The 26002-nt window shown below is 33.8% G+C and overlaps 1 protein-coding gene across 2 annotated transcripts in view; it reads left to right on the top strand.

Annotated features, from left to right (window-relative positions):
- The window catches only part of LOC124082247 (transmembrane protease serine 11F), an 88575-nt gene that overhangs the window by 44721 nt on the left and 17852 nt on the right, over window positions 1-26002 (top strand). Inside the window, exons 3-5 of one of the 2 annotated variants that reach the window (XM_058574045.1) lie at window positions 5258-5409; window positions 12445-12563; window positions 25204-25271. In XM_058574045.1, coding sequence (XP_058430028.1) covers window positions 5258-5409; window positions 12445-12563; window positions 25204-25271 — 339 coding nt within the window. Of the gene's footprint in view, window positions 1-5119; window positions 5410-12444; window positions 12564-25203; window positions 25272-26002 lie in introns of those variants that run through there. The other variant, XM_046428721.2, reaches the window with a different exon arrangement.

Here is a 26002-nt window from a genome sequence, read left to right as displayed (position 1 = left end):
AAAGTTTTTTTTTTTAAATATTTATTTATTTATTTTTAGTTTTCGGCGGACACAACATCTTTGTTTTATGTGGTGCTGAGGATCGAACCCGGGCCGCACGCATGCCAGGCGAGCGCGCTACCGCTTGAGCCACATCCCCAGCCCCAAAAAGTTTTATTTTGTTTCTGTATTTCATTTATTGAGCAAAATTTTTAAATGACAGGGACTTCTAAAGATGGTAGTTGTTTTATATATTATCTCAGCACTAATATAATTTCACAACACTGCCATTTTGCTTTGTATTTACTTTAAATTATTAAAGAAAAAAGTCAAACTAAACTATAAACACTTCTGGGCTTATATATTCAGGAGATTTTTAAAGCAGAAATGTGAGTATTTTTTTAAATATCGTGGGTTTGTTACTTCAGCCTGAAGCTCAAGTCTTTTAGTTCTGTCAAGTATTTGATATATAGAACCAGCTAAACTAGTCAGAGAATTTTGGCAATTAAAACTAACAGATTTATATCTTTGATGCTTATCCTTCTAGAGATCAGTTTGTTATTCATTTGGCAACAAATCAAAAAACAATGGTTCATATAAATTATGAAGAAAACTAACATACATGAGTAATTTGACAGTAGTTGTACTAAGTTTAGATTATTCTAGATAAAATATAAAAATATTCTTTATGATAAGCTGTCAGATTATCTCAAGAGTTATATTTAGAATCAAGACCAAAACCAGAACAAACCATTGCAAAACACAGCCCTTGCTTCAATGAAGGAATGGGCATGACTGCCCTCAGAGTCTACTTGCATTAACTATTTGGAACATTCATAAAGCCTTAAAGGCTTTAATTCTTCATTGTAAAATGAGAAGATTGACGTCCATGATTTAACTACCTTGTTGATAATAACAAAGTCAGAATTAAACTCAGTTGACCTGTGTTTATATTTCCATCATTAAAGCCATAGCCAATTTAGAAGATACACATATTCCATTTAACTGTAAAGATTGCTTAAATAGAATAGTATGTTTGAGTTGTATTTTTCTTCTCCATTGATTTATACAATTCCAGGTTTTCATTATCATTTTACTTTGACATAAAGAAAAAAAAAACAAAGCAAGAGATACAACATCTCCTCCCCCAAATAACTAAGAACAAACATGCTTAATTCCTTTATTAGAACAGATGTAATATGAAATAGCATAAAAGACTGTTAAAAAGTTCCACTCGGCATCCAATTCATATTTGGATTTAAATAAACAAATAATTGTCATTTACAAATCATGGAACCATTTAGGAATATTTAAAAGCATTAAGAATTCTAAATATCCTACAAATAAAGCAATCTTTATTGAAGGTTTAGCCAGTTATATATTTAACAATCATATCTAACATGTCATAGCCAGATTCTCAAAGTTCACTACGTACATAAGAATCCTTGCAGGAAAAAGGGAACTGTTAGTGGGAATGTAAATTAGTATAATCTTTATGGAAACTAGTATGGAGTTTCCTAAAAGACTAGGAATGGAAACACAGTTTGATCCAGATATGAAACTCCCCAGTATTTATCAAAAGAATTAAAGTCAGCATACTGTAATGATACATGTATAACCATGTTTATAGCCACATAACTCAAAATAGCCAGGTTATGGAACCAGTCTTGGTACCTATCCACAAATAAACAGATAAAAATATCTGGTATATAGTCACCAGGGAATTTTATTTAGCCATAAAAAAATGAAGGCATTTGCAGGAAAATGGATGGAATGAGAGAGCATCATGTTAAGTAAAATAAATCAGACCCAGAAAGTCAAGATTCATATGTTGTTTTTTTTTCTCCATTGTGGAAGCTAGAGAGGAAGAAGTTGGGGGGACAACAAACAATAACAAAAACAGAAGGGACAACTAGGATAGAGAAAGGAGATCAAGGGAGAAGGGAAAGGCAAGAGGAATTTCTGGTGAATGAAATTTAGCAAAGAAAGTGATATGCATGTATTCATAGCTATAATCGATCCCACTATTATGAAAATTTTATGCAACAATAAAAATTTTTAAAATAACATTTATTTCATTGGATAAAATTGCATTGAATGCATTTTGATTTGTTGTTATGCCCACTGCAAACATTTCACAGCAGACTAACCAACAAATTGCTTTATTATTTTTTGAATACTTTGCTGGATTTTTACCCCCCCCCTTACATTATACACCATTTCTTTTGCAATTTTTGGAAATGGTAATTACCATTTCCTTTGCCATTATCTGCATACTGCTTCTGTTGGATCAAAACACAAAAATGAATATTTGGTAATATTTCAACTTCTACATCAGACAAAAGTTTGCATTCCAGTTATACCACACTGAAAATAGCTGATCACCAATAGAAGAAACTTATTTTAAAATTAAATGTGACCATGAGAAAAGAAAAAGAAAATCATCTTTATAATGATGCATTGTTAACATGTTGTGAAACTTGGTTATCACTCCCATGAGTTTGACAAAATTTGATTCTCATCATTTCTCACTTTAGAAGGGCTCAGGGTACAGCAATGAAATCTTCAAAGCTTAAGGGAAAAGGGAATGGGAACAAAAATGAATTGCTGCAGTCAAAACATCTATAAAATAAGTAATGAAGAAATGCATTGCCATAGATTTTGGAAATAGAGATTTCCATCATGGGTGAGAAAGAAGGCAATGCATTCTTTTGCAATTTCTAGTAACCTTTTTTGGGAGGGGGGTATACTTTCTACATTAATACTTGCTTTGATTAGAACCATGTAAACAGGCATTTGTGACACAACTAAAATAAAAAGAGTCACAGAGAAAGGACATAAAGCAGATTCTCTCCATTTGGCTCAGGCTCAGATATAAAGACAACAAATTTTTCTTTATTAACAGTATTGATGTCTATATTGGAAACTCTTTAATCTTCCTCATCTTGCCTGGAGGCACAACATCCAAATAAGTGGTTCATTAATCCTTTCCATATCCCACACAACAATAAATCACTCAACAAAGCTCAAGGACTAGAACTAAACTGATCTTCTCCCCTCCATCTCTCACCATGGCCTTAGTTCAAGCCTCCACCCTCTCTAGACCTTCAATAAGACTTCTAACCTGGTCTGTCCTCTTAGCTCATCCTTGTCCTCATTCACCTGTGATTATTCTAAGTTCACTGTCTGATTAAATTTTTATTAATTCTGCAGCTCCTGCAGGGTAAATTTCTAACCCTTTCCTTTGGGTTACGAATGTCCTCATAAACTCTACAGCCACTTGCTCTGCCATGTCCTCTAGCAATGTGCTGGGAAAGACTTATAGTCTGTACATACTTTGCAAACCCATGTTTTATTTTTATTTCCAGTATTCATTATTAGTAATGAATGGTTTTTCATACCCTATCCTTTTTGTTTATTTCTGTTGTTCTACATGCTATTTTCTCTGTTCTTGTTTCTTTTTTTTCCCCCAATCTGGTCTGCTTTTATTCCTCTATGTTTAGTAGTGTCATCTTACAGTTCACACTGTAAATCCTTGTTTCCATATCTTTCTCCCCTTTCCAAATGTAAATGTCTTAACGGCAAAGAGAATATTTTGAAATCTTCATACTTCTAGAGATCTAGAACTGTTTCTGAAACATTATCCTGATGTGATAGATTCTATTCTAAGGATTTTCCATTATATAATTTAATGAAAATTTATAATATGTATTTACTAAATAAAAATTAAAAGTACAAAAACTTTTTAAGAAACTCACTTGCAAAATATCATAATATTGAATACTGTTTTGGGGACTCAGAAAATAAAGTAAATAAATGACAACTTATAAGTTGGGAAAAGATAATATAAATGATATAAGATGTGGGAAGAGAAGGTAGTGCACAAGTGGGCATAGGTAAGAGTTGAGTGAAGATAATTGGTGTTTTGAATACTAGAGTTCTATCAAGTTAATTCACAAGTTGTGATTTCACTGGGAGATGCTAATGGAATGCAAAGAACCATGATCTTCAAAAGTAGTATTGTTACTTACCTAAGTAACACTATAACCACCACCATTGCAATAAGTAACAACTTAACAATAGCTTACTTAACAAGACATTAAGAATTTTTTTTTCCTTTTTATTGGTGCATTTTAGTTATACATAATATTGAGATTCATTGTTACATATTTGTACATGCACAAAATACAATATAATTTGGTCAATATTATTTTCATTATCTTGAGTTTTCTTTCCCTCCTCCCTCCTCCTGGTCCTTTCTCTCTACTCTATTAACCTCCCTTTGATTTTCGTGTGATTCCCCCACCCCACCATGTCTCTTTTCCTTTTTCCTCTCTAGCTTCTACATGAGAGGAAATATATGACCCTTGACTTTCTGAGTTTGGCTTATTTTACTTAACATAATGATCTCAAGTTCCATATATTTTCCTGAAAAATGACATAATTTCATTTTTATTCACGAATGAATAAAACTCCATTGTTTTATTTATATGCCACATTTTCTGTATCTATTTCATCAGTTGATGGACCCTAGCCTGTTTCCATAATTTTGCTATTGTGAATTGTGCTGCTATAAACACGGATATTCATGTATTGCTATAGTATGATGACTTTATGCTTCAGGATAAATATGGAGGATCAGTGATGCTGGGTCATATGGTGGTTCCATGCCTAGTTTTTTAAGGAATCTCCATACTGATTTCCACAGTGGTTGTACTAACTTATATTCCCATCATTAGTATAAAAGTGTTCCTTTTCTCCACATTCTTTCCAGTATTAATTATTGTTCATATTCTTAATGATTACCATCCTGACTGGAATGAGATGAAATTTCACCACTAAGAATTTTTCAGGTCATTTACACAATAGTCATATTAAAATCTCTTATTTTTTTAACCTAGTAAAACTGGTGGGAGTATTATGTAACTTTGTTGCTTGAAGTTCCCTTATTTAAATAACATCAAAATATTATTTCTAAATTACAGTTTTAAAAAGTTGAGTCTTTGTGTTTCACTACCAAAATTTCAAATTGCCAGTATGCCAGACACAATGTGGTGGGGCAACACTGTCACTTGAATGTCAATATCATTAGAACTTTAAAATTTGTACTGTATTGTGGTGTTGAGGGAGTATATGCAAATTAAAACCTACTGTTCTTATCCAGATTTAAGTATACTATTGTTATTTTGCGAAGTAAGGTATTTTCAGAGGATCACAGCAAGTGGATATAAAGCAGAAATGCAATGCATTTTGTAATTGTGATACTATTTTCTCACAGACCAGTTGAAATTTCAGAAGCTGAATATCCACAAGTTGAATATCAAAGAAGACAACAGTTTTGGGACCCAATAAGGCTAGCTCTTTTCACGTTGGCGATTGTAGCAATCATAGGAATTTCAATTGGTATTGTTACTCATTTTGTTGTTGAGGGTAAGTATCCAGGTCATATTTCCATTTCCTAAGTACTCTATGACTTAGAGTCTTGAAATTCTTTCGTGTATAAAAAATTACATCTGCGTGACATTAACATTTTGCTGTTTAATTGTATTTTGTTCCCACAATTAACTCTATGTTATGTATTTCTACCCAGTTGAGGTTTAAATATATAGTACATTGGTAAATGCCTCCATAGGAAACATATATTAAAAAAAGAATAGTAAAAACAATCCTTAAACTCATCCTATGATAAGTAACATATATAAACATATATAAAAAAAGAATAGTAAAAACAATAGTAAAAACAATAGTAAACTCATCCTATGATGAGTTTAATATACTGTTATCAGAATCACTATATTATTGAGTTGCCTCAATAAAAGCTTAAGTAATATATAAAAACTTACCTTAAAAAAAGTCTTTAGTGGCTAGAAATCAAGCATTACTTTTGAAGGAAAACTAGATTTGTTTCATGATGGAGGAAGTTCAGAATTACTTTCTAGTTAATTGAGAAATGGATAGCTAATAGGACTAAGATTCATTTACCTTGGCTTTTGATTTGTGTTTTTAATTACAGAAGATCAAAGCTTTGCTTAAATTTTTAGGCACCCATGCCAGTCATAACAATAAAACCACATTTGAAAGTCCTCCAGAAAAAAATATTGTCCAACATTTTCAGCTTACCTGCTACCCACTTTTCTTGGGGCATTGATAATATCCACTTCCTAAACTGTAATAAAATAAAAACATGAATGGAGTTACACCCTACAATTTTATTTTTTTTGTTAATATTTCCTTTGGGTTAGAAAGTAGCCAAGTAGTTTTGTATTTAACATACCCCAGACCCAATTATATAGGTGTTTGAAAGAAAAAAAGTGAAGAAATAATATACTAACAATAATGATGATGATGATGATGATGATAATAATAATAATAGAAAAAAGCTAAGAAGAATTTCCCATAGAAGCTGTAACAGACTGAATAAATGCCTCATTCTCATCCCAAGTTTTCCATATCCTATTACCTATACAGCAAAAGAAACATTCCAAATATCTCCAAACATTTTGAGATGGGGAGATTATTCTGGATTTTCTAGAAGGGCCCTATGCATAAATACAAGGGTCTTTATAAGAGAAAGGAGAAAAGGTGAAAGGAGGAGAAAAACAATGATATATCAGAAGGGAAGAATGGGACAATGTGATGCAGGGAATGAGCCAGGAATGAGGATAGTCTCTAGAAAAAAGCAAGACACTGGTTTACCCCTTAGAGCCTCAGAAAGAACCAACTCCACCAACATACTCATTTTAGGCTATAAAACTGACCTCAGACTCCTGACCTCCAGAAATGTACAAGGTAAGTGTGTATTAGCTCAAGTCAGTAAACAGGAGCAGTAAGAAAATAATACAGAGATTAACACTCAAGGATTTGAGAGATTCAGTACTAGGACATTACTTGAGGGTAAGTGAACAGTTTTCTGAGATGGACATTTAGTAAAGGAAGAAGGTGAACTATAACAGAGGATAAGCAAATTGAGATAAGTCAGGGTCATCTAAGATGATGTACACAATTGTATAAAGGAAATACACATTTTCATAGCACAAAGGATCCAATAAAGGAATCACATTTTAGTAACTAGGACAATAATAAAATGAAAAATTATGTTTTTAAATATTGCTTTTAAAGGTTGTAAATGAATAGACCTGAAGATAGAAGAATAAAAATATATGTATGTAATAATTGCAATGGAAATAAGAATTTTAGAGGAATTATTGATAAAAGTTGTATCACCAGGGTTGAAATATATCTATTGGAGATATTTTGATCCTAAAGAGCTCAACAGTTATGAAACTCGCTTTCACTGTATTAAAATCTTGACCAATTATTCACTATCCATTAAAAATGGGCCATTTCAAAATAAACAATGATAAAATAATCCAGTAACTTTTAGAATACATTTAGTTTATTAGTGCATTCTAGCTGTGGATCATGAGGAACATATCTATGATTAGGTTTATTAGTAGTTGCAGGGAAGAGCATATCCTATAGGAAACCACAGAGCTACTATGTAAGAGATTATTTACAATGATGCACTATAAAATTTTACTTTGTGTTGGGTGATTTGGGGGAAAGTTGAAGGAACTATGTTTTTCCTCTGGATTGGATGCTCCCAGGAAGCTAGAACAGTGCTATTATTGGGTATTATAATAAATCTCATCTATGAGGCAAAGTACAATGAAATGAAGCAAAAGCTCCAAGTAAGGATTAAAGAAGCAGCAGACACCCATATTAGCCAGGATAGATGGTCTTTCTTTCTTTGTTTCTTTCTTTCTTTTTTTTTCCTTTACTTTGTGGCTTTGAATAACGTTCTTGTCTTTGAGTTCAGACATACTTCAGAATGGTCTTATTTTTGTTTTGATCTAATATGACCAAAGAAGGACTTTTTCTGATACTGATGTTCAACAGAATTTCAAGACCCAACTGGTAGCACCAGATCAGTTTTTGAATGTTAGGAGATACTTTTTTCTCTCCTATATTCATTATAAAGTCATGAATATTTATGCTAATTGGGTATTACTTTAAAAATTAATTTATCTTGTTGTTGACTCTTAAGTACTTGTCTTAGTCCCTGTTATGCTGCTATAGCAAAATACCTGAAATTGGATGCTTATTGGATATTTATCTTGCAGTTTAAGAGAAAAAATTCCAAGGTGAGGCAGCCCTCTTGGTTTGGCACTTGGTGAGGAACCCCTTCACTGGGTCACAACATAGATAATGATGTCATTGCAGGAGCTCATGAGGAAGAAATTACATAGGGAGAAAAGAAGCTATAAATTAAGAAAAAACAGGCTTACTCTTTAAAACAACACATTTTTAAATTAATTTTTAAATTAATATATAGAGTGAGCTAGTTCCTTAAAAATTAGAGTGTTAATTGCTTTCTAGTGTAGTTCCCCCATAATCTCTCTCTCTCTCTCTCTCTCTCTCTCTCTCTCTCTCTCTCTCTCTCTGCAGTGCTAGGGATCACAGGCTCCATGCACACCAGGCCCAGGCTCTAGCTCTTAAAGTTTCTACCACCTCTCATCTCACCACAGTGGAGACTAAGATTCTAACACATGAATACATTTTTTAGGACAAACTATACCTAAATCATAGCAGTGCTTGGTAGAATTCATATCTCTAAATTTTATAACATATCTTTATGAAAAGACTGATAAACTTCTTGGGTATTTATCCTCAGGGTTTTCAACTGGATCCTTATTTTATTTTGGCAAAAAAAAAGTGAAATCCCATTTGACCATTAACTATAACAGCATTTAACATATTATGTGAGGCTGGCTTCTATTGAAAGCTGTTGCAGAAGTCATACACCTTGATGCATTTATTTTCATTATTTTTTTGCTAGTACATTGTCTTAAATATTCAATAATTGTCTTAAACATTCTATAATTAATTTATGTATTCAGTGTTTGTGGACATTTGAATTGTTTCATATTTTAGGTATTAGAAAAACATCACTATGAACCTTATTCTGCATATATTTTGGTACACACATGCAAGAGTTTTCCTATGTAGATATAGAATTAATTGCTGGGTCATTTTTATCTTTATGGTTAATACCAAACTTTCTTCTAGCACCTTATGGCAATTTCTATAGCTCCATATTTCATCACCCACACTTACTACTGCATATCTTTTTATACTTGCTAATTTGGTGTAAGTTGTAGTGTTATCACTGTAACTTCAATTTGTATTTATTTGCCTGATCAACAACAATGCCTGATCAACAACAATGTATCTATCAGTTGTTCATTTGGGTTTACTATTATTGTTAAGGGCTTAAGTTTTTTTCTCATTTTTTATTGAATTATCTGTCATTTCTTATTGATTTTGAATATATATATATATATATATATATATATATATATATATATATATATATATATATATAAATATAACAAATATCTTGTTACAAATATCTTTTGCCAGTGGAAAAGTTCATGGCATATATGTACATGTATGATTGTGATAGCTTCATACTGTAGAACTATTTGAGAGTCGTTTAAGATTAATGAAAAAGCCAGTCACTATTACCACCATTCCCATGAAATATGGCATTAACTAGGGAAGTACAAACTTTGAATTTGCAAGTTGTCTGCTTTTGGGGTTTATTTTGGTTGTTTTATTTTTGTTGCTGTCGTTTTGTTTGTTAGTTATTGGAATTATGTAATAAACTATATTTTCAACAAACATTTTTATAATTTGGATTAATTTTTAGGATTAATTGAAATTATTATATTTCTTATTATGGAGAAAAACGTAAACCTACTTTGTAGAGTTGCATGAAATTTCTAAGAATTTAGTAGTTAGAACTGGACTTTCACATTAATTTTAATCTTTTTGTAATAGAACTTCAGCTATGAAATTTTATCAAGATATGCACAGATAAGTAGCCTGGATCCATTAAATTTAATAAGGCAATACAATGGAGAGCTTAGTGACTGTTAGGCCCTGGAAAATATTATTTAATTATTCATTCATCCATCAATAAGAATTAAGCCATAATCTTAAAAATAAAAAGAAGCAGAAAACAACAAATTGTCACATAGTATATATTTGTTTTAAAAAAAAAAAAAATATATATATATATATATTATACATACATATATATATATATACACATATATATATAAACATATCATTCTTGGTGCATTTTTCTCAACTAATTTTGAATGAACAAAATACACTTTTTTAAGAAGTAAGAAAATGCTTAAGTAAAAGAAAGATTCAAAACTGTGGTGAAAATCCATCTCAGCCAACTAAACAATATTTTTAATAAGAGAAAAATAAACCAAAATAATAATATCAATTACTTCTAGGTATTAGGATTATATATTATGTATATTCTCTTATAAATACTTCTCATGATTACAATGTAGCATTTATAGTCTTAAAAATTAAAAATGAAAGTCTAACTAAATTAGAATATTCAGTGCAGAGTCTGACACATTATACACTTAATAAATGTTTGATATTAAAATACTTAATTATTTATTATTTCATTACTTTAAAAAGTTTAAGATACTATTCTTTTTGTTAACATTACTTGAAATGTTGCCTCCCTTTTGAATGAAAAATTGCGCAATATCTCCTGCCAGAGACTGATGTTCTATTATACTACAATCTATAGATCTTTATGATGCTATGCCAAGTGCAAGGCAAAGCTCTTCAAAAGAGAGCTCCAAAAGCTATACTTAGCCACATAGGTGAAGTCCCCATTTCAGTCTGGATGTTCCAGGGACTTTCTTGGTAGGTGTTGACATCAGCGATAGGATTGGAGAAGTCCAGAGAAAGGACATTTCGGGTCAAAGTGAAAACAAAAGCAAAATCCTAAGGAAAGAAAACACCAGAGTAAATGCAGACAAATACAGTTTGCCGAGGTTTCAACATAAATTCTAGGGAGAACATGACAGTGTATACTGAAGCGGTAGGCAGGCTCCAGGCCTAGAAGAACTCCATAAGTCATTTCCATTGACGATGGATAATGATTTCATTGGAAAAGTGATAGTGTCAAAATTGCAGCCTAGCAGATCACTCTGGAAAATGGATTTGAGGAAAGCAAGACTAGATGCAGGACACTAGTCAAAAAGCTATTATATTTTGCAAAGAATGATGAGGGTATGAACTGGATCATGCAGTGGTGGTAGCAGAATGTGTGAGGAGGATGTATTAAAAAAAAAAAAAAAACCTTAGTTGGCAATATTGTCAGAATCTGATGATTAACTAGGAAAGAATCAAAGATTAAGATATCTAGTCTGAGCAATTAAGTAGATTGTTATGAAGTAGATTATAATTTAAGATAGAGAACATAAGTGAGAGATTTCTTTTTAATAGAAATGTCATTTTGTTTTGAATAAGCATTTTGGGTGGTTAATAAGAACATAAGTAAGAGATTGGAATGATTAAATGGGCTGCACCCATTGGATTTAAAGACTGAAAGATTAGTTTGATATTGGAATAAGGATAAAGACATGCCATGAATGACCATGTGTACTGTTCACAAAGAGAAATGCAGGTAGCTGAGCAATTTGAGTAAAGGAAGCAGTAAATGATTATTTCACTCTAGGAATATTATAGTATTTGAGGTACCTATTGAATGCACAGTGAATATTCTGAAGTGAATTGATATGGAATTGAAACTCAGGACAAAAATTTGGTCTGGAAATTAAAATTTAGGGGACACCAACAAATAGTGGTTAAAGCCATCCTAGTTAAGATCACTGAGAAGTGCTTAGTATGAATACCTGTACCAAGGATGGGACCTTAGGAAGGTAAGAATGAGGACAGAAATAAAGAGCCTTCTATTGTAAATGAGAAGTGGCCAAGAAGGAAGAAAGAAAACTACATGGCTTCGTAGAGCCAAAGATGAGGTTTTAAAGAACACAATTGAGGTTGCCAAAAAATCAAGGAGTAAAACAAAGAAAAAACCCAAAACAGTAAACAGTAAATATTATAAGTACTGTCCTTGACAATGGCTATTTGAGTAGTATATTGAGAGTAGACTGCAGAGAATTAACAGTGAATGGGAAACAAGAACATGAAAACAATAAATATAGAGTTATATTTTATAAGTAAGCTCAGCAGTGGTAGAGAAAAAAATTATACTTTATTTAATATATCTTCATATTACAGTGTATGTGTGATATAATATATGTACATTAGCAATTCTTTGAGGAAATAAATTATTTTTACATGACTTTTCAGCCATTGTGTTCAATATTCACTTTCCATTGTATGCTGCATGCCCAATTGTATGAAAATTGTGATATACATAAACATCTATAAATGGAATATTTGGTAAGTGATTTGGGGACCTGAATTTTCTATTTTCGCTGACAGCAATGATGAAATTAGAAAATATTTGAAATGTATCTACACTGATTTTTGTCCTAAGGGGAAACAGATTGCATCACAGTAGTCTTTTTAGCAGGCTTGTTACTTTTAACCGTAGATCTTTATTTTATCTTTCAGATGATAAGTCATTCTATTACCTTGCCTCTTTTAAAGTCACAAATATCAAATATAAAGAAAATTATGCAATGAGATCCTCAAGAGAATTTACAGAAAGGAGTCATCAGATTGAGAGAATGGTGAGCTCAACAGAAAATTTAAATGTTTATGTATTAATTTTTCTGTCACTTTGAGTGTAGGAACTTGGTCTCTCTGTGTCAGTTTTCTTTGACTGTAAAATGGAGAATTTAGGCCAGACAGCTATAAGAATTATACAAATATATAATATTATAAAAAATTTAGAATAGCGCTCTGTACCAGCAAATGTATGTTGCAGATTATCGAGTGGACAACTAATTATCTTCTGGAAATATAGAGTAGACAATTAATTAGCTTAGGAAAGTGTTGGTTGAAACATATTTTCCCTGTTTTTAACTCTTTGATTTGATCTTCTTCGTTCATTTTCTTTAGCCTTCTTTAACAATATAGAACTGGCATACTCACCTTATCATTTTGCTTACTTTTGTCTTTGGAAAGTACTAATAGGGTCATATAAAAGGGTGTGATGTGTCTACAATTCTTGGTATCAATCTCAAATTTAGTTATGCACCTAAATATTTTTTTTCTTGATAGTCTCTACATTTACTGAGGCATTTCTAATTTTTAAACTATATTTGATGAGCTAATCCCTGCTCCTCATGGCCAAATGTCAAATAGAATAAAATGAAAAGAATGATTATGGAGAACATTGTTAGTAAACCCCAACATATTAGCTTAGAGTGTACTCCTTTAAGTGTACAGTTATTCTGGAAAAAAGAAGCAATGGCTGAATATAAAAGACACTGTATTAGTATGATTCTTTATGATTAACTATAGACATTCTCTTTTTAAATTAAAAGTTGAAGACTTTAGCTGTCCTACCCTTCTCTGATTATACTCTTCTCAGTATGAACAGTGGGGGTGGATATTTGCATTTTATTCTGTTATTTACCTTTACACAGGCCAATTCTAAATTTCAAAACAGCATTTTCCTTTCCACAGTTAATTTAAATAGTATTTGACATGTTTAGTATAACAGTGCTTTTGTTTTTTTACAATTATGCCACAATTCTTTGCCATTCAAAGAATATCCCCAGAGTTAAATTTGAATATTTCTCTTCTCCATCCGCCTCCCCCCACCCCCACCCCACCATCTTTTTTTTTCCTTCTTTTAACTATATTTTCAGATGTTTTCAAGGTCTTGATAATTCTTTATTTCTTTAAATATATTTTCTAAAAACCTCATGTTTCCTGCTCAACTTCAACTGGTTGCTCCTCAGGGCTACTTCATACAAGTAAATCTGGGCTAACACAGTCCTGCCCTTGAGTGTGGGAACCATTGCTTCTTGAATCCCATGTTTTACGTCTTGTGTTGTGTTGTGTCCTTAAGCCTTTTCCTATGCGGGAAAAAATCATGGGAGGTAAAATCTATGAATTATCTCTTGTTGGGAAAATCCTTTATTCTATGTTAGAATGAATTGATAGTTTGGATGTACAATTTTAAATGGAAACTTATTTTTCCTCAGACCATTTAAGGACTTCAGTTTTTACTACTTTATCAAATGTGACAGATGAGGAATTGTGTTGCTTTTTAGATGACTTGTTTTTTCTCTAGAAGCTTTTATACTTTTTTTTTCAGTTTTCTGAAATTTAGCAATAATATTTATTAATGTTTGCTTTTGTTTTCTGTCATCACTTTTGTTTGGATGTAATCATGCTTTAAAAACTATGTAAATCATTTTAAAGAACTATAAATTGAATACCTAATTAAGAAGTAGAACTTTGTCTACTCTCTGTATGTTCTTTCTTTTCTTTTCCTCAGAAGTAAAAACTCTTGTTTGGAATTACTCTTTGCAGCTTTATTACTTATGTATATTTCTCTAAACAATGTACTACTCAATATTGCTTCTTTTGAATTTTATGTAAATAGGATCATTTTCATCTGTGACTTCACTCACATTATATTTTCAAGATTTTTCTATTTTGATACATAAAACCAGAGCTTGCTTATGTTACTTCTCCGTAGAATGCCCTAATAGGAATAGAATATTTGCTAATACTTTTCATGGTTAACAAACATTTCTTTCCACTCTTTATGACTAACAAACATCCTTACATGCCTCCTAGCACTAGCATGTGTGCTAGAGTCTTTCCAGGGAATAAGCCCAGTAGGGGCTTATTGTGTCATAGACTATGCTCAGTCAGACTCTAGTGGATTTTGACCATTCTCCAAAGTATTTGTAAACATTTGCACTGCTACTGGCAAAGCATGAGAGTTCATGTTGTTCTGCATCCTCCTCAAAACTTATCAATTTGATTTTCCAGTTTGCCATGCTGGTAACGTGTGATAATATCTCATTATGGATTTCATTTGCACTTTCTGATTATTAATGAGATTCATCAATGATCATCAACTATTTGTAATTCATCTTCTATAAATGCTTGTGATTTTTTTGTAATTTCTTATTGCATCTGACTTTTTAAAATTTATTAGAAACACGTTTTCCTGAAAATGAATCATCTGTCCATTATATGTAATAAATGCATATTTTTTTCATTTGTGACTTATCTATTATATTTAGAAATAGATGAACAGAGGTTCTGAATTTTGAAATATTGAAAGGTATCGTTCTTTCCTTATCAATACGTTCTGTGATTGTGTAAGAAATCTTTCCTGATTCTGATGTTTTCTATCCTCAAAAAAATCTTGGTTTTGCATTTTGCATTTAAGACTTACTCAGTATGAAATTGATATTTGCACATCAGTTTAATTTAGGGATTGACTTCATTTTCCTTTATACATTAAGCAGTTCTCTTAACACTACTGATTGAATAGCCAATCCTTCTCTATCTGACTTGCCAAGCCATATCTCCCACAAAACAAGTTTCCCTAAGTGAATTGAGTGTTACTGGGCTCTCCAACCTGTTCCATTGGCTGCCTTGTTTCTCACTGTGTCATTACCACCCACAATACTTTGACCTCTATTGTCTGACAACAAGCATTGGTCCCTGTTTTATTGGTTTTGGGGCCTGCTATAGCAAATTATCACAAAGCTAGGTGGTGAAAGCAACAGAAATTTATTCTCTAACAGTTCTGGAGGCCAGAAATTTGAAATTAAAATGTTAGCAATCCCTAGGGAGACTCTAGGGAGGATCCTTCCTGGCCTACTCAAATTCCTGATAACTCTGGGCATCTCTTGACTTGTTGCTACATAAAATGGAACCTCTAATTTATGTCTCAATCTTCACATGACCTTCTTCTCTGTCTCAGTGTATTTCCATGCTGATAAGGGCCCTCGACCTTGGATTCAAGGCCTCCCTGGATAATCCATGATGTTTTCACCTGAAGATCCTTAACTTAATTACATCTACAAAGATTCTTTTACAAATATGGTCACATTCACAGATTCCTGGATTTAGATTTATCCTTCAGGGACCCACCATTCAACCCAGTAAACCTGGGAATATCATGTTCTTCTTCAGGTGTATCTTAAGTGTTAGTTCAAACAGACCAGGCCAGACGCAAACAGATCAGCTCAGCACAGCTTTTATTCAGGAATGGAGTAACACTTCTGATGGACCCATTTTTTTCTGGTGGAAAATGAGCCACCAGCCAAAGGGGGTGAGGGTTAGGCTTATATTGATTACACTTGGAGGTGACTCAATTAATGAGCATATCTGTTTGGGCTATCTTTACTGGGCCAGATGGAGGGTGTGTGGTCTGTGGGTGTGGAGTCAGTGGTCAGTACCAGGGATTTATCTTTACTGGGCCAGATGGAGGGTGTGGGGTAAGTTTTAGGGTGGGATCAATGCTTTGGCCTCTTCCCAGAAATTGTCATTTCAGACTATATGGATATCTTCTCCCCAGGGTCTGTCTTGTCACGGGGAAAGATAGTGACTCCCTCATTCATTCTCACTGGGCCACATTATTTTGGGGTTTGTCCTTTACTATACCCAACATTAGGTATTTTTGGTTCTTTGTTTTTCTATGTCAAGTAACACACACACACACACACACACACACACACTTCTTCATATTGGGATTTTGATTTAACTTGTTTCAAATCTAGAGTCCAATGTAAAGATAATTGATATCTCAATTTATTTAGAATTTATTTGATGTTTTCAACAAAACGTTTGTTTCCTTAAAAGTCTTAGTCATTCTTAGTTAGCCTTAATCCTAGGTACTTATTTTTTTGTATTTACTGGTTCTATTGGCTGAAACTCTTGGATTTTTGTCTATTTTGGGAGGTACTAGGGATTAAACTCAGGGTACTTGGCCGCTGAGCCTCATCCCCAGCCCTATTTTGAACTTTATTTAGAGACAGGGCCTCACTGAGTTGCTTAGCACCTCACTTTTGTTGAAGCTGGCTTTGAATTTGCAATCCTCCTGCCTCAGTCTCCCAAATCACTGAGATTATAGGTGTGTACCACTGTGCCTGGCCTCTTTTAGATTTTTTTTTAGAGCAGATGAATTCTTCCCTTGGCTGAGTTCTCTTGACTCAGAGTGCTGTGTAGTAGTTCTCAATAAGGAGTAATTTTGTCCCCAAGAAGACTTGGGAAGATCCAGAGACACTTTTTGTTGTCACACTATGGGGAGGGGGTATTAAGGGCATATAGTATGTAGAGGCCATGGAGCTTCTAAAGACCCTACAATTCAACAGGACAGGTTCTCTCCCCACAATAAAGAATTACCTGGCCCCCAATGTTAATGGCCAAGGGTAAGAAACACTGGTCTAGTCTGTGTCTTCTCCCACTTTATCAGACTCTTTTTTCCCCCATTGGCATGAGTTGAATCTCTGTATACTAAAGAAATATCTCTTATTTTTGTCAGCATCATGGGTTTAGCCTTATTTTGATATATAATATAATTTAATGGGGTCTTCAAAAAAGAGAAATTACATGTCATTTTGTCAAAATGTCATTTTGAACCAAAATCTCTTCATTTACATGTATCAAAAATTAGCATTTTAAAATTCCCTAGTCCTTAGAATTATTTCTTTTATAATAATATCTTCATACTCCAGAATGTTTTATTTCCCTTTCTCCTTGTCATTTCTCATGCTATGCCAATGCTCTTCTTTAAGGACAGTAAATAAAATAAGGTGTTTATGCAGTAAGGGCTTGTGCATAGCAGGCAAGCGTGAGTTTTTTAGCTGACTCCAATATTTTTTGTGACGACAGTAATATGTTGGTCTTTCATCTTTTGTCACCAGAAACTATTAGACTAATAGCTTCTCAAAATGTAAAAATTTGGGCTGGGGTTTTCGCTCACTGGTAGAGCATTTGCCTGGCATGTGTGTGGCCCTGGGTTCGATCCTCTGCACCACATAAAAATAAATAAGGTAAAGATACTGTGCCCAGCAAAAAAATTAATATTTTTTAAAAATGAAAAAATTATCACATGTTGTTCCAGTCTTAATTACTATTCCTTTTGGCAGATTCTTTTCCTGATTTTAATAGATTCTTTCCATTCCAGACAAATATAGATTTGACTTTCATGATTATTGAAGATAATGATATAAAAGCATAGCCTATAACTCATTCATCCATCTATCCATTTACCTGTTAAGCCATCAATCCATCAATTAATTTGCCAAAGTATTTGTTTAATGAATATTTAGCAGATGCTAAACTCTAGAGTTCTTTCAAATGAAGGGTATTATAAAAACCATGCTATGTTTTATTAGTGGCCAAGAAAGTAGGTGGTAAATAAAACATATCCATTTCTAACAATTTCTTAACATTTTAAATTATTATTAGTTTAAATCATGTTTCTTCAGGAAAAAAAATGTTAAAGATAGTTATTGTCTTTAACAACTTTCTGTTCTCCAGAGCCCACCTGAAATCCCAGAGCTAGATATGTGCTAGGGTTTATCATGAAACTGTTTTGCTTAAAAACTGGATGTATATTTCAACAATACTTCATTGTTTTTGGCAGACTTAAATGTGACAAATATAGTAATTAAAGATAGTAATTGTTTACATACCAAGAATTGCTCATTAGATTAAGTTTAAGGACTATAGTATGACTCTAATTTGATGCAATACAAAAAGGACTTACTGAGTGCTCATCCCAAAACTAGCACTGTACTAGATGCCATTCTAAAACAGCCCCATTTCCATTTTCTTCTTGGGAGCCTCAGGTAATTAGTGAATTTCTGCCAGGAGTCTACATTTCAAAGCTGTAAAAACTTGTTTGTTTAGGTTAAAATAAATATAAATAGCAGTTCTGATATTTTTCCATGATATCTATAATATATTGGCTTTGCTTTAGAAATACATTCTCAGAATAACCCCAGAACTTAATACTATAAATGAATGAATTGACAATCAAAATGCTATGCTGCATTTTTAATGTCAATAAAGACATTATTTAGAGCCTACAGATGCTGGCTTTATACTTGTGTAACCTCATCTTTCAATAACAGCTTCCATAAAACCTTTTTTTGTAGGATTATTATGTTAAAAAATTACAACATAGTTTAAGGGACCATCTTTAAGTTTATTCTTTCTTTTTCTTTTTTTCTTATTTCAAGGAAATAGCACTTGCAATACAAAAACTCCCTTGAAAACACCTAATATTAAAATTAATATTAAAGTTTATTCATCATTTTCCTAGTTATAAGCTACATCTCATCTAAAAACCAGAAATGTAAGATCTCAGATCTTCCAAAAAAAAAAAAAGAAAGAAAGAAAGAAATAGAGACAATGAAATAGATTGCTAGCACAGCATTCTCTAGCTCCAACTGAGTAATTCTTGTACAGGTTTGATCCCAAGAATCAGGATCTGTGATTGAATGTTCTTAGTTAAGTGGTTCATTAACTAAGAGCTTTCAAGAAAACATTGTAAGGAAGTTGAGACATCAGAAAAAAGCAAAGGAAGAAGCTAGACAAAGATGTGGTTTCAAAAGTGCTGTCTCAGCTGATTTCTCTTGGAGGGATAGGGCTTAGAGTACATCACAGAGGTGGTTCTTTGCAAAACTATGAGGGCTGGGCTGTCTGTTTTACACTGAAAAGGTTTTCCCAGGGAAGGTGGAGCATTACCTCCCAGATATCACTGGGCGTGGTGCAGGTCAGGCAAGGGCAAGCCTCTGGGGAAGTGCAGGTATGAGTTGATATCAGTCAATACTTACAGAAGCTGGGGATGTGTACACACATCCACTGACTGCAGTTGGGTAGAAAGCAAATACATGCTACAACTCTGCTTTCATCACAATTCATCAACATGTAAGTGAATCCAACTTCTTAAGAAATTTCTAAATAAAAAAGATTTTCATTTGTTTGCTAAGCAATATAAACACTAAATCCTCATTGGCCCAGGCTTGTAGATCACCCAAGGTGTGATCCTGGTTTGCTTCTCTTTCTTCTGGTCATCTGTAAATGATTTCCTCCATTTCCATAATAGGACACTTTTGGTGGCAAATAACAGAAACCAAATTAATAACTTAAAGTAAGATATTTAGATAAATAAAATAAAGACTACTGGAAAACCCTAAAGACTCATCTGGCTTTGGGTATGACTGAGTTAAGGAGATCAAACCAAGCCTTTGGGCTTTTATTCCTCCTTTTGGTTATTCTCTACATGATAGTTGTGATAGCTAACAGCTGCTTTATATTTGCATTTTCCTAGGTTAGAATTGAAGCAAGAAAAAAAAATTTTCAAAATTGGCCTTGAATGCATTTTTGAAGAAGCAGTCTTGTCAACTGGTTGGCCTAATTGACATTAAACACTGTTACCAAGAGGACAAAACTGTGCCACCCTTATGGGATGTGGGAAAGGGAGGCAAATTTATCTCCTTTTGAACCATGTGGATAAAGCTGTGTCATACCTGTGCATTTGATAGTTTACTTGATATTTCCACTTGGATTTCTCAGAGGCATGGCAAAATTACAGTGTCTGAATTTTATTATTTCCTCTTCCATCGTCTCACTCTATAATTTGGTTCCTGCTCAGCAAATGTCATCTCTGTCCACCTAATTGCTAGAATGCCTATGTTTCTCTTGTCCTCGTGTCTAATTCATTCACAAGTCATGTTTCTATTTCTAATTAATTCTTTCCATTCTGTACCTACCTAGTATCTTCCTTTATATGGGCAAGTCGCAGTTATCACTAACATCTACATAGAAGTCAGAATGATCTTTGAAAACATATTTTGTTATTTATTTGATTAAAATTTCACAAATGGCTTCCAAATGTACTTAGAATAAAATTCAAGCTCCTCACTAACTGTGGCTATCATTTCTTCATTTTATATACTTTGCTGCTTCCTAACTGTGCTCTACACATATTGGTCTTCTTTAGAATTTTCCGTATACTCTTTTTCCACTTGGAAGATTGCCCCACGACCCTGCTTTCTGTTGGTCACTGTTCATCTTTCAGATATCACTTAAATATCACCTATTTTCAGAACCCTTCCTCTATTACAGTTTGATAATTTATGTGTCTTGATTCTGTCTATCTCTCTATTCTAGGAATTTGGGGCCTACACGTTTTTGTTTAATACTCTATCACAGTGTTTCTACATCGTCTATCACAGTGACTCAACATTGGAGATTCATCATTGATTGCGTTGAATGAAAAAATAAATGACAAAAATGAAAAAAAAAGATACACACATATAATGAAAGGATCACCAAGGGGTCCAAAAGCCAGTATTTTTTTTTCCTCACAATGTTGCTTTAGTTTAACCACAGCTGGAAATTCAATCATTAGTGAAAATATTACTGTACACCTACCTTGTACAAAGCTGTGAAGAATGCCAAGGTCAATAAAGTTTGGTCCCGTCCCTAAAAGAGTTTATAATATTGTTTCTATATGGAAGTTTATGTGTGGGAAAGAATACAAAAAAAATTTAGATAATACATAATATCAGAACTGCCCCCGTACAACATATAATTGCCAAAATGTGTGACTTGAATGATCAGTATTTTCTGAAATCAGAGAAGGGGAAATCCCTTTGAGGTAGTAGGAAACTTTCCTGGAGAAGAAAGGGAAAAGGAATCAGTTTGATGGTTTATTTTTTTCTTTGCTGGTATATATTCTACTGAAAGTAACAGGAATCCTAAAGAATTTGATTTACTTATTTTCATGGATGGACCTCAAAGGGATTCCCTAGCTGGCATCTAGAAACTGCCAGCATCTAACGACTACTGATCTTTCTTAAAGACTTAATGTGCATGCAGTTCTCAGCCAGAGGAAAGATGCAAGCTCAGGCTTGCCAAAAACAGTAACTGGGTAGGTACCAGACCTCTTAGTCAGAGCCACCCACATTGTTCCCAAATTTTTAATGCTGGAGTTCAAATCAAGGACTACAATTAGGTTCTAGTTTTATGGTGAATACCTGATTTTATCAGCACTATAGCCACTATCTTTTTTAAAGGGAAATAATAACTAGTAAAATCATCCTCCCCCTCAAAAGTAGACAACTGTATTCAAGTATGTAACTAAGGGTTTTCTGTGACAATCAATGTAGTTAACACAAGATCTAAAGCCAGATTCCCTGGGTTCACATATCAGAACTACCACTTCCTGTACCACCTTAAACAAGTTTAAGCCTACTGAGCCTCAATTTCTTCATCTAAAAATAGGGCTGACGAGAATAGCACTTTCCTCCCAAGATAATGTGATGTTTAAAGAAAGGAATCAGTTTAATCCCTGCCATGGAGCATTGACTTAATACATACGAATTAGTCGTCACACACCATTGTAATTTACTAGGTTCTACACGTTTTTAAATATAAATCAACGCCTTAGGAGACCAGTGTTTGATCATATCAGGGTTTGAACAGATTCTTGGAATTTTTTTATACTCTGATATGATAGATTCCTCATCCTTTCCCAAAGTGTCATATTTAAACAGTTCAAAATTTCAGAGGACACTTATCTAAATGAAGTTCTCGAAATTAAAATTGATGTTTCTTCCCATTCTTTGAAATATAGAAATGATTGAGCTCAGAGAAGTTCAATGAAAGCCTAACTAGCATGATTCAGAACTACTGCAACCCTTGGGATGACCATCCTTGTGGACTTATCCCTGGGGACTCTTAGCTCCCACACTGTTTTGGGGAGTTACACTTGGAAACTTTACCGTGTTGTTGATTCTTAATTAAACTCATTTATTCATTCATTCATTTACTTATCAGCCATGCCAGAAGTGTTTATACTAGGCCTGACAATGTGTGGAGCACTGGAAATATAAAGATGAATCAGATACACTCCGACTTCACACAGCTCATAATCTATACCAGGAGAAAGATTATATATACCAGTGCAAAAATTGCTATAATAGAATCATGTGCAAGATTGCTGGGGTGGCCTTAATAAAGGAGACAAAGTAGAAGCTAACTTAGTTGTCATTGGAGTTCTCAAGGAGACCAAAGTTTAATTGAAAAAATTCACTTAGGGGCAAAAAAGTGTGTTATTGGAAGAGGTAATTGAATGTGCAAAATCATTCAGGTGCCAACCAACCTAGTGTATTAGAAGAGAGCAATTGATTGGTAGCCGCGCCTTCCCCACCTCATGCACATCCTGGGATTCTGTGACAGCCAGAATAGGACCAGCTCCCTGGCTGAGGCAGGGACAGGGTGAGGGAGGGATGGGGGCCTGGGTGGTGAGTGCCACTCATCTGTCCCCTCCCCCACCCTAGCAATGTGTGCACTGGGAACTTTTGCCAGCAGGGCCAGGTTGTCTCCCCACCTCTGCCTCTTGCTCTTACTCTCTTCAGATGGGCACCCAGCCATTAAGGCCTCTTTGCACATCCACTTGTGGATCCCTGGAGTCACCCCAGACAGAATCTGACTGGCCTATGGGTCAGTCCCCTGCCAAGGCAGTTGTCTATAGGATCCTCAAAGGAGCTCTTCCCAGGACTTGCGGCCGGAGGCTGCTGAGCTAGCTGCATTCACAGGCTTTGTGTTCTTAGCATAGTCCATGATGTTTGTTATTAGCACTGTCAGTGGACATCTGGGCAAAATTGAGGGAAATGCTGTGAAGCTTACTGTTTTGGTTGTGAATGCTGTTGGGATTTCATCTGAAACCAAATTAGCTTTGGCTTGTGACACACTAATGTGTCAATCCTTTGGAGACAAGAACGTGAAATGCATGAGGATAATTCTTCAAAGAGGAACCCTCATCTTGATGTCGTGTGGTCTACCTTACTGGGCTGTCCTCTTCAATATGGAGGATATTCTCTAGCTCTTAAAACCCTGAAGTCTTTAGGATGGTCTAAATTTATATAATTTTATTCCTGCTCTTCCAGCAGCATTCCTGTTCCAGCTGCAGACAAGATATATATGAAGTGAGGTCATCACTGTGCCTCATGACATTACCAGGATCACAGTGGATGTCCAAAATGTGAGCATGAATGTGCTCTTGTATGCCCTGGACCTTAGGGTAATAGGTTCTGCCAAAACCACTTCCTAGTTCTTCCTGTCTGCTCTGTTTTTTTTTTTCCTCATTGTTTGGTGGAAAAAATTCTACATTCATACCTGGGGAGGTTGGACTAGGAACTGTTTCCAAAAGTGGACATCTGGCATCAAGCTAGCTAATTCTCAGAATGTTCCTGGTGTACATGGAATGGTGGACCTTCGTGTTTGGACCCTTCTTTGCAGCACTGGTTGATGTGGAACAGTTAGGAGTCCAGGCCATCATTTATGAACTAGCTAGGCTATGTATCAACTAGCTAGAGCTATCATTGGTTATTAGTATTATGAAGGAACAAATGAGGGGAGAAAAGATAGGGTAGAACCACATAAACTTGAGTTTCTGAGGACTAGTTTTAAAAATAGCAATGAAATAGAAGCAAGGGAGGTAGATTTAATATTTAGGAGGTCAAATCTACTTGACATTGTTACTAATTCAGAGGAATGGGGTGGGGTAGGGAGGAATCTTGTGGGAAGGGAGATAATATTTCCTGTTCTCAAAGGATACAGTAATAGAGAGCAAAACTTGTTTCCAATATGGACCTTATATAAACTTGCATGAGTCTGTAAGTTCTTCTGTCTGTCAATCCAGTGCTCTTCCACTCTAAGGCAGTGCTTCAACGGTCAACTGGATTCCTTTAGGGAATCAGGACTATTTAGGAAATTAGTTCACTGAACATACAAAATATTTCAAAGTTTCATGCTGGAAAATTGAGGAATGAAATACTCTTGGTATGAAGTGTGATGAAACTTATAATCAACCCCTGTACCAGTTGTGAAATCTGAGAGCATAGAGATATGACTAACAATGTGAGGAGTGTCAGTCACATGACAGATGTTATAAGTTATGACAAATGATCTAGTAATGGCATAATAATTTAAGAAATCAACAAACAGAGTAGTAGACTAGATGGCATACTCCGTATTGAGTGCAGAAACAGGATGGGCTTTTTTAGAGATAAAGATGCTTCTTTTAAAAATAGCACATACTTTAATTCATTTGAAAGTGATTAAAAATAACATTATCAGTCATTTCCTAGAAAGCAGACTGGTTGAAATATGTGACATAATTTTATTAAATTCTCAAATCAACTCTTTGAGGCAGATATTGTTATCTCAGTTTACAGAGACTTTGCAAAGTTGAAAAATTTTGTTAAGTTTGTTTAGTTCCATAAGAATTAAAACTCAGGTTAGACTTACCATTATTTAAAACCAATCTACGTGATGAGTGATTAACTAAAAACTTTCTTTTCCCAAGTCTCTAGTTAACACAAGGAGTAACATTTTTCTTAAGACTAATACATTTTTTTTTTAAATCAGATGTCTAGGATATTCCGACGTTCTTCTGGAGGGGGTAGATTTATCAAATCTCATGTTATCAAAATAAGGTATGTAAATTTGGTTTGTAACTTCAAACCAGTACTGCTAAGATGAAATATTTAATCAACATGGTTTCTGAGCTGCTCTTAGCAATTCTGTGTAGAGACACAAAGATTTCAAGAAACTCAAGTTATGTGACCTAACCATTTCCCAACCACAATAGAAAGATGTAAAGTGTGCAATGACAAAAGAGTCTCTTACAAAAAAAAAAGAGAGAGAAAGAAAAAGATACACAAAGGGGAGCGACGGGACTATGAACACCAATGTGCCTCGTAAGCAAGGATCTAAATAGAACTTAAGTTTTTTAAAATTTTCCTTATTTACAGTTACACAACCATCAGACTATGACTTTCTGTGCAATAGGTTTTTCTTTAATGCCAGTGCATATTTGATATTATTTTAAATGTCTTTCTATTTTGATGTTTTTGTGAAAGGTAATATATTTAAATTAAACATGAATTATTATCAGAGACTAAATTTAATTACTAGAATCCCGTTTTTGTATGTTTGAAAGATTCTATACTGGGTTTCTATACTTAGATTCTATACTGTTTTGTTTTTGTTTTTGATGTGTGTGTGTGTGTGTGTGTATTTGTAAAATTTGTTTACTTGGTGGTGATAAAGTAAATACACATATGATTAAATGATTAAGGGCCTTATCCCTATTTTTCACTCTTGCCCTTCTTTCTTTTGTTTCTTTACTTTTCTTACCCTTCTCCTTTTCCTATCTCTCTTCCTT

Source organism: Marmota monax, unplaced genomic scaffold (genome assembly GCF_021218885.2).
Source record: "Marmota monax isolate L192 unplaced genomic scaffold, Marmota_monax_Labrador192_F-V1.1 WCK01_AAM20220418_F8-fsc00132, whole genome shotgun sequence".
Taxonomy (NCBI): Eukaryota; Metazoa; Chordata; class Mammalia; order Rodentia; family Sciuridae; genus Marmota; species Marmota monax.
The sequence above is the reverse complement of the archived record's forward strand: the minus strand, read 5'-3'. Positions and strand labels throughout refer to the sequence as shown.